The 10,970-nt window shown below is 31.3% G+C and overlaps 1 protein-coding gene across 2 annotated transcripts in view; it reads right to left on the minus strand.

Annotated features, from left to right (window-relative positions):
- The window catches only part of CNTLN (centlein), a 245,958-nt gene that overhangs the window by 123,571 nt on the left and 111,417 nt on the right, over positions 1-10,970 (minus strand). For both annotated transcript variants that reach the window (XM_006208273.4, XM_072959367.1), the window contains exons 9-10: positions 7,600-7,776; positions 5,651-5,776 (exon numbers count right to left, since the gene is read on the minus strand). In XM_006208273.4, the coding sequence (XP_006208335.1) occupies positions 5,651-5,776; positions 7,600-7,776 (303 nt within the window). The remainder of the gene's footprint in view (positions 1-5,650; positions 5,777-7,599; positions 7,777-10,970) is intronic.

Genomic DNA, 10,970 nt, shown 5'->3' on the forward strand with positions numbered 1-10,970 from the left:
AGATACTTCTAGCTTCCTGTAACTATCCTTCATTGAATAAAAATCCTTCCCCATAAATTCCTATTTTACAATGAATTTTTAAAAACTATTACATACAAATTCAGTGTTTTGAAATTGTTAAGTCTGTGTTAGAGACCCTAGAAATTTTAAGCAGATAAAACCTAAAAGATGGACCAAGAAGTAAAAATTAATAGAATAGGGTATTCAATTTTTTTCTATTAGCTTTCAAAATAACTCTCTGTTAAATTAATGAAAAAATTGAGTTTCTTATTGATAGTACTTTCATTATTTTAGTATTTTTCACTACTGCCTCAGCTACCATTAATCACTGAATTTATATCCAGTGTTTTCCCTAATTCTCAGATAGAAGTCGACTATACTATGCTAATAAACCAAAGATTAAGACTCAGTAAAAATTTCCTAAGTCATACATGTCACTCACAAAGTGCGAGGCTCTGTACTAGGCATAGTAGTTAATCGAAGCACTTGATGTGGCCACTTGTGATTCCTAAAACTTCCATTAAGTAGTGATTATGGAAAAATAGTTTAATAGGTAACATTTCTGCTTTAATTTTACATGCTTTGTAATTTATTACACCGAACAGTAGAGTATTTACATAATTCTTAAACATTCTTATACATTATTCTTACTCTTATAAATTTTTTATAAAATATAACTCTTAGAAAATTACTAAAATCCAAACTATTAAGAATAAAACCAAACTAAATATTTGGTAAATCGATTTGATAGACAACTTAAAATAATTATTTAAAAATACAGCTTCATCCATAGATTTTTGCTTTGAGAAAACTGTTCTCAAATTGTGATACATGGTTTAAACTGATCCTAGAGACCACTGTTTCTTTGGCCTACTTCAGAAATAGACAGCAAAATTTTATAAAAATGTAAATATAAGATAGATTAGGTATAGCTCAAAGAAAAATGCTTTTTCCTATTTAACTTCAAGAACAGATGCTGACTAAAACCTTCAGTCCAAAGTTGGATATCTCAAAAGAAATGTTTTAAAAGAATAATTAAAATACTTTAAACAATATTCTAACAAATACAAGTTATCTATTAGTTTGGATTATGATTCTTTAAGTCCCATTTGACTTATAATCGTCTAATTCAAAACAATAGTACATCATTTGGGAAATATTCTCAAAGATCTTACAAAAAATTAAGTATAAAGGCTGAAAAACACATTTAATATGATTAATTACTACAGTTTCCAATGAGGACACATCCAAAAATATCCCATGGATTTAGGTCAATCTATTAGATCATTCAATATAACATTTACAGAGTATCTTCTACGTATTTTGCAATTAAACTAGCTAAACTAGAGGCTCTAACCAAACAAGTGTACAAACAAGTCTCAATAACTAAAACATTAGAAAATAAAAATAGGAACATTGTATCAACTGACTTTCCTCAATGATCTTTGTAATTCTACTTCTGAGTTCGTAAGAACAGAAATGATTCTTAATAGAATCTTCTAGTTTGGTCAAAGGCTTTTTGACAGGCAAAAGGCAAACTAAGAGCATGAACATTATTAATAAAACAGTAGTTCAATCTTCAGAGAATGATAGCAAGGTTTTAAAGTTTTTTTATAAAAATAACTTTTATAAAATCCCAAGGATTCCATGGATGCTTAACTTCAGCAGAATGTACAAACTTCATGAATATTAGAGCATTGAAAAATGAAAGACATATAAACTGCATTCAAAGGACATATTGATGTTATTAAATGTCATAGAAAAGTACTAGCAGAATCAAGTTGCCAAATGCATGAAAGTCAGTAAAGCAGGGATTCATGGCATTAGTAATTTCAAGGGTAGTAAGAACTTCATAAAGCTCTGCTGGTTTCCAAATTATACTTTATAAGCTTTTAGTTCACTATATCCATGAAGTCAGGATTTGGAAATGGGTGGGCTTTTTATGATAATAGCTTTCATGTCTTCTATTGCTACTGGCTCTATAATTATAACACTGGTTACCCACCTTGAAAACAGCCACAAAAGAGAGCTGAGCAAGACAGTGTGTTAATATTTATACAATTTCATGTAATATTATAATATATATAGAATTAGGATAATATGCATGACTACTGCTGATATAATAGAAAATAGCTTGTCAATGTGTCAACATTTATGTACCCGTGTACCAGAGGCTCCTGAAACTTCTTCGTCCCTCCCTCCCTTCAACCCACCTTGGTGATCAACTTAGGATCCTAAAGCTACCTACATTGCCGTGGAGCATGTCTTTTGTCTTTAGTGTTTCCAAAAGTATCTTCCATGGTCTTTTGAGAAATATTAGTAGGCATAATCAAGTAAATATGAGAAATAATATTTCTCTACCTTCCTATAGATTCACAATGCACACTGATATGTCAAAGGCTCATTAAAAAAAAGAAAGCTTTTAATCTACTGCTTAAAAAATTGAGCATAGAATAGTTTTGTCTGCAATGTTCCCATTAGTTTCTGGCAGAGCAATATTCAAAAGAATACCAACATGGGAAAGGCCATGACAAAAATTCAGTGAGGAATGGTCTTCAAAAGGAGCATCATGATCCCAATGTATTTTAAAAACCGTAAGACACTGTTTAGGTTCAAATGAATCTCTCCCAAAAAGATATATTGGAGTGCTAACCCCCACAATCTCAGAATGTGATTTTATTTGAAGATAGGATCTTTCTAGAGGTAAGCAAGTTAAAATGAGGTAGGGTGGGACCTAATCCAGTATGACTGGTCTTCATAAAAAGAAGATATTTAGACACAGAGACACATACATAGAGGGAAGATGATGTGAAGACACAAGGAGAGGGCCATCTAAAAGCCATGAAACACCTGAGGCTACAAGGAGCTATAAGAGAGGAATGGAACAGATTTTCCCACATAGACCTCAGAAGGAGCTAACCCTGCTGACACCTTGATTTTGGACTTGTATAGCCTTCAGAACTTAGACAAGACATTTCTGTTCTAAGCTAGCCAGTTTTTGGTAGTTTTTCACAGCAGCCCAAGAAAACTAATTCAGACATTAATTCCTATTTTATGTTATATTCACATGTATTTGAGAAACAGCAGTAGTATCAATATTACAGCCTACTAATGAAGAAGACAGACCAGGCCTCTATCTTCACTAAATACGACAGTTATACTTACTATAGTCAGGTTGCAAATTAAAAAGTGCCTCGGACCAAATTACTCTCCTTGGAGTTGCTTTACTTTACAGGTTTTGTTTGTTCATTCTTTTTGCTAAATGCTCTTGATTATAGTGCCTTTTTTATTCAACTATTTTGCTCCTTTAAAATAAGAAATCCTATCCTAAATGATAAAATACAAAGAAAAAAATTTGCTCCCATTTTTTTCCCTTATCTTGCAAATCTGTGAAAGAAAACAAACGTTTGAAATTCATGATTATCAACAATTAACTTGAAAGAGGAATACAGAAAAAATATTAATGAAAAAGAAGTTGTGTGAAAAATAATTTTACTCTAAAAATAAACTTGGGCCCTCATCCAAAGAGCTGTTGCTAGAAAAATGGAATAAGGAAATAAATTATTATAATGTTTCTGAGACACTTTGAAACAAGAAATTCAAGAGGCTGAAAGCGAACAGATCTAAAAATGTCTGAACTGCTCTACTCCTTCCTGCCAAAAACAAGGAACTAAAAAAGACTCACAGACTTCTGCTGGCATATGGGTGGAGATTCTCTACTATTGAAGGATATGTGATGGTTAATTTTATATGTCAATTTGACTGTCCAGATATTTGGTTAATCACTGTTTCTGGGTATATCTGTGAGGTTGTTTCTGTGTGAAATTGACATCTGAATCAATAGACTGAATAAAGCAGACTGGTCTCCCCAATGTGATAGGCTCCAACCAATCCACCGAAGGCCTGAATAGAATAAAAGGCTGAGACAAAAAGAATTCTTTCTTTCTGCCTGTCTTTGAGCTGGGACATTGGTCTCCTGTCTTTAGACTCAGACTTGGACTGGGCCTGGAACTTCACACCATCAGCTCCCCTGATTTTCAACCCTTTGGACTCAGACTGGAACTATATCATTAGCTCTCTTGGATCTCCAGCTTGACAACTATATATGTTGGACTTCTCAGACTCCGTAATCATGAGATTATGCGATCATGTGAGCCAATTCTCCTTATAGTAAATCAATCTCTGTCTCTCTCTCTCTCTCTCTATACACCTGTACATACACATACATACATACATGCACATATATTTCAAAATAATGATGTCCCATTAGGGAAGACTAAAGGATTATATCCTATTGGTTCGATTTCTCTGGAGAACCCACATTAAAAGAGGACAGAAGCAGAAGGCTTGGCGTGTGAATTTCAAGAATTATGCAAAAGGCAGATGATGGTTTCCTAAACATGCCCATAATATACTGTGCATACCCCGATGTTTACTCTAATACACTAGATTCTAACTACTCACTCAGCATCATTATTTTCTCCTATTGTACAGTAAGTGATTAGCACAGTGCTTGGCTAACTGAGTTATCCAATAAGTTATTGAGTAAACGAATGAGCAAATAACTCCAGGTGTATAAATTTCAAGTACACTAAATGCTAGCAAGCTGAGGTCATATGGTCATTTTATTCTGGGGAGAAACAATAAATGGTAACTTTTGTTGTTTTAGAACTAGTAATTTAACTCTGAATAAATGTAAATTAACATAATGTTTAGTGAAAAGGTAGAAGAAAACTATCAATTGTAGCTTATGGTTAACCATACCTCTAAACCATATTTTGCTCTAGAGTACAAATAATGTAAGTCAAAATATTCCCCCTAAGAAAACTCTATATGACAAAAAAAAAGCTTTAAATATATTGGATTTTAATCATGTGTAAGTTGGGTTTGTCAAAGAATGTTATAAAACTATTTGAGATTCAATTAAATGGCTAAATCTCAAATAATGCTGGTCATCGGCTACTTATAAATGAAGGATGACAAGTCTAGCCACATTAAATTCACAGAAAAATTAAAGCCCTCAATATAATCACATAAAATTGGTTCAAGATGTACAACTAACTTCATCTGAGAAAGATAATTCTCAAAGTATGAATTGGAAAGTATAAATGATCAAAGATAGAACAATAAAGGTATATGCTTCTTAAACATTGGTAGAACACTGACTCAGATGTCATGTATTCTGAGAAAAATTCAGTTGAAATGGAAAAAATAACATATTTACTTGGCATTTTGACTATGTAATTTTTCTATAAAGGACAATTTTAAGTGGTCTGAGCTAGGTTACCAAAGCTGTTAACTCACTTTTCTTTTTATATGTTTATCATATATAATGAACTATAAGAAATTCTCTTCCCATTTGCAGTAGTTCTATTTTTTGTCTCTGAGAAACAATAAGAAATTTATTCCCAATATTAAGCCAAAATATTCCCCAATAATTTTATAGTGAATAAATATTTAGTTTCAAGTAGCAAATTTTTATTACTGTATGATCATCAGAAATCTAAAAAACTTATACTAATTACATTTTTATACATGTAATTAAACTCAGGAAAGACAAATGATAAGCAGTAATTTGTGAAATGAATGTTTACTTTCGTTCATCTTTATCTATGCAAGGTTGTTACTAAAGAAATGATTTAATGTTCACCTTTAGTTGTAGTGCTTTCTCTAAGTTTTCAATCTTTCTTTCAGCTTTTCTCAGCTTCTTTAGCTCCTCTGAGTCTGTGAAAGAGGTCTTTGGGGACAAAGACCTTGAACGTTTCACAGGTGGTTCCTCGAGAATAAAACAAGGACATGGTTGAACTAGTTGGAACACTGGATTATGAAAGACATGCAAAATTAAAGAACAAGTAATTTTGAATACTAATAATGAATTATAAAAAAAATCCTGCATGGAATACCAGAGAAATAACAAGCGGAATTACCACAGTGCTACCGCTAAAGGTTTCTCTGTGACTCGTTAATGAGAATATTCATTTACATTTACATTGTTTCTTTCAGAATAATGATGTCCCATTAGGGAAGACTAAAGGGTTATAGACTCAGAAATGCAAGAAACCTCATTACAAAGGAGGGGATAGAGGCTGGTCTAATTGCTCTATAAGGGTCCAAGGTTACACTTGATAGGACAACCAGAAACAAGAGGGAAAGGATTTTTTTTCCCTTTGAAATAGTTTAACACACTGTGAAGTTGAAGGAACAATATGCTTGAGGAATATAAATACAACAGACAGTAGATCTTATACCACAATGACCATATGGTCATTAACTATAATGTGGCTAACTAGAGACAAGAATGTGTGTTTATATTATGTACAGCTTCATATACCAATCTGGAGAAGGAATATGTGAAAGCAACCATTAAGCTGGGCAACATATTGTTCATACTTACAGCATGTCCTTACAAAAAAGAAAGAAAATTTTGTTCAAAATATCTCTCATCATCTTGACTTTTGTTAAAAGCAATGAAACAGCAAAGCAGTACATTTTTAAACTTCAGCAATACAGCATATAATCAAATTAGGCCCTATAATGTTGTCTCTCAATTTTAGGAATGTTTTCTTTTATTTAAATAAAGCTCAGTGCTGTGAAACTACTACAAAATAGCAAGAAATATATAAAGTAGTTATGTTCAAATATATACATACACACATACATAGATAAATAAAAGCTCATTCTCTTGAAAACTACTAATAATATTAGAGGGAATAAATAAGAATGCCACAGAAATATCAGTCTAATTTTAAATACTTCCTTTATTAAAATAGTATGTTCTACTCAGGAAAAAAATGAAAAGAATGAAAAACAATTATCTTGAAAACATGGTTTTCTACTTTTAAAAACATTATTTTCTAATGTTGAAGTAACAAGTGTGAGACATATGTGCCTAAAACTCTTTACTTTTACGAAAAGTTTATTTCAATTTATATGGAAATAATATATTTACAATGTGATATTTTGAAGTTTTCATATTATTCAATGCTCATAGAATCTTTTGCAACATAAAATATGTAATAAATACTACAAAAAAGGAAAAGTTGAGAATTAATAAATAAGAACCATGCTACAAAAATCTGCTTATTATTCTATACTGCAACACCTTTAAATCTGAAAATATGTATCTGCATATATTAATGTTAAATTCCATTTTATAGTATATTTCGACATGGGCAGTATTTTAAATATCATATTTGAATGAAACAGAAACACTAAGGTACATTTTTCTTCTAATTAAAATTAGAAAATTGAGTTAAGGACTAAGTACCACAATAAAATTTCTACTTCTATCTATAGATTAGATAGATGAGGAATACTTCTCAAAACTTTTTAATATAAGAATGCTAATTTACTGCAAAAGAGGTATATCATTACTAATATATTAACTTAATTAAGTTAGGAATATATTATTCAGTCTTCAAAAAGGGAAAACTTGCTACTCCCAACCGTGATTTTATCAAACATTTGACATGTAATGTTTTTTAAAACCTTCCAGAAATATAAGCAGAGAAATAAATGCTGCTGTTTGCTTTTTAACTTCATTGCCTGCCTTGCCAGATTCACCCTGACAAATTCACAAAAATGACAAAATGTCCCTACCTTATGTTTCCCGTCAGCACTTGTCAAGATGCTCTTCTCTGAGGAACCCTTGTTGGAAGATCTGTTCTGTGACAGTTTCTCATTTGCTATTTTCAGTTTCTCCTGTAAATACTCAATTTCAGACTTCTGTGAGACCATTAAGGTTTCTAGACTTGATAAAGATGGCTGTTGAGAAACCTATTTTAAAAAGTATGTTTGTATCTTACATTATTTACACATACATGCAAATATTTATATATAATATTATATTATATAAATCATAATTATTCTAAGAAAGAATATTTCATTTCAATAATAAACTGTAAACCTGCATCAGCTAAGCTTCCATCATCCTTACAGAATGGAATTTTTCAATAAAATAACTATGAGTCTGTATAAATATCTTCATAAATAATATTGTCATACAGATTTGCAGGAGGAAAATATTAAAAGTGTGGTTGCACCATATATACCATCCACCTATAAATTATTTCAGATTAATGATTTTACACATGTGTATTTCCCCAGGAAATATTCAATGCAATGCCACTAAATATGAAGCTGGAAAAAGGAAACCAACAGCACTATAGGTTCAATTAGATTTAAATGTACTATAATTTAATAATAACAACTCAAAGAACTCTGATACTTTTTAAAGTCAACAGAGTCCACAGTATTCTCTTTTGAAATTTATTCCTATGTCAGGTAAACTGTTAATGGTAAGAACCACATTTTAACAACAGAAATCACAGGAAAATTAAGCTTGTAGGAAACCTATTCACGAAAACTAGCATTCTGCAAAACTGTACCACCATCTTGACTAAATATATTTGAGACCATTATAATCTATTAATATATGCTATTTAAAACTAACCACTCTGTTGACAAAAAAACAAGAATAATAAATCATAGTGAAAACAAAGTTTTTGTTGATTTCCAGCAAAGAAAAGCCACATCTTATGATTCAATATGGATCTAGCAGCCCTGAAAATAGTTTAAATGTGGAGAGCCCCATCCTTCCTAAATGAAATTTCCAAGGACTATGAGAAAAATATGTCTGTTTAACTTTTCTGAACCAACAATGAAATGGATTATCCTTTCCTGATTTTGATTACTTTTTCATTTCTTTGGGAAAGAGGCGATTTTTTTCTAATTCTAACCTGTAATTTTTTACAATGAGAGAGATCACCTTTGATTTATACTATTACACTATCCTCATATATAAATCACCTGATTTGTTTCCCAATCTTTATTCTATCACACTACTAAATATTTTCCTCAGAGTGTTGTTTATATTGTACTGTTACCACACTTACAGTATTAAATATTAACTCCATTACCTTGCTTTGAATGTCATATTAAATGTTCAGTAAAGAGGGCATTCGTAGCTATTCAGCTCTAGCCACTTGTTTTCCTGGAACAAACTCTAAAGGACTTTGCCCTATTCTTTCCTCCATCTTTTAACCACTGTATGGCTTTTATTTATTTATTCCTCCTCTTTTATAAACAAATTTATGATGTTTATAAATATTTCCTTTGATTGAGCTGCCAATATGAACAATTCGCAAAGGCTCCCTGCTCTTGCCCAGGTTTTATTACATAAAATTATGAGGAATATATTAACATCCCATCATTTACCAATTTTAAACAAATTAAGATCAACAAAAATTTAGAAAAAATAGGAAAAATATAATAACTTTAGTTTATTGGTACATCCAATAGCAACCCTGTCTTCTTTAATAAATGAGTTTTCTAAGGCACCACTGGGTTATAATGTAATAGATCAAAACGTAAAAACATGAATATTTGGTCAAGAAACTGCAAAATGATAAATAATTAAAATACTCATGAAGGTATTAAAAATGCTTCAACAGTGGATACTGCCCCTGTAATAATAAAAGATTTCATAATTAGGCAGCATTCCTTTGAAATTCCTCAATAAACAATAAAAGAACTTCAAAACTAAAATACTGTTAAAGTAGTGATTAACTCAAGTGCACAGAGGAGCCATAATGTAAATAAATAAGTAAAGTGGGTTGTGTTTCGTTTGTTTTTAAATTACAGCTTTATAATTCATTCAACAGAGATACTCTGTATACATATTAAACATGTAGATATGTTCTTCACTTCCACAAGGCAACTTATGTATGCTCCAAGTTTCTTAAAAACGTCTTCTCTCTCTTCCTCCCTTTCTCTCTCTCCATTCCTCTCTCTTTCTTCCCTTTCATCCCTCTTGCTAGAGATATATGCACGAGAAATATTTCACATTTCTTTTAATATGACCATTTTCAAAACTATAAGTAAAATGAAATGTCAAATGTCAGCCTCACGTGCAGTAAGGAGGGCATTCGTAGCTACTCAGCTCTAGCCGCTTGTTTTCCTGGAACAATGTGGCCCACTATTGCTAAATCTACTGATTTTCCAAAAGAAGGGAGGAATTTGTCTTTCTAAGTGAAATCTAATTTTAAAATATTGGCCAGATTCAGTTTATACTGACTTCAGTATTTTGAAAACATGATGCTGGGAGTATAAACTGCTATAAATTTCCTAGGAAAATTGCGAAATATAAATCAAAGAACATAAAAATGTACTAAGCCTTTGATTTTGTTCTAATTATGCTGAGGGTTTATAGACAAAGATATTCATGATAAACTTGTAAGAGAGGAAAGCAGCTTACAAAATAATATTGCATACTGTACAGAAACAGATTGCCCTAAACCCTGAAATGTTAGTGTTATTTCTGAGTGGAGGTACTATATGTGAATTTTCTTCATACATATATAAAATTTCCTTAAATTTTTTTTACAATGAACATGTGGTCACTAAAGGTTTTTAAACGTATTTTTCTGCAAATAAAAGGAATAAAAAAGTTCAACATAAAAATTTCAGTATAGATGGGGAAATATAAACAAAAGTTTCTCCATAATTTCAACTCTCAGAGTTCACTTATTGTAAGTTTGGGATAGATGGCCCAGACTTTAAAGAGAAAAGAAAAACCATTGTAATTCTACTCCTTTTTTTAAAATTAATTGACTATTTTTTAGAAAAGCTTTATATTTACAGAAAAACTGAGCAGATACTACAGAGTTCTCCTACACCTCCACTCCCACCCATCCAGTTTCCCATATTATTAGCAACTAAAATTAAAACAGTACATTTGATACAACTAATGAACCATTTTTCATACATTATTTTAACTGAAGTCCCTAGTTTATTCAAATTTTACCTAATGTTCTTTTCTGTTCCAGGATCCCATCCATGATACCACACTACATTTAGTTGTCATGTCAGCAACTCTTGGCTGTGCTGGTCTCTCAGACTTTTCTTATTTTTGATGACATTGATAGCTTTGGGGAGTACTATTCAGCTGTATTGTAGGGTATCCCTCTATT

The sequence above is a fragment of the Vicugna pacos genome, chromosome 4 (genome assembly GCF_048564905.1).
Source record: "Vicugna pacos chromosome 4, VicPac4, whole genome shotgun sequence".
In the NCBI taxonomy this organism is placed as follows: Eukaryota; Metazoa; Chordata; class Mammalia; order Artiodactyla; family Camelidae; genus Vicugna; species Vicugna pacos.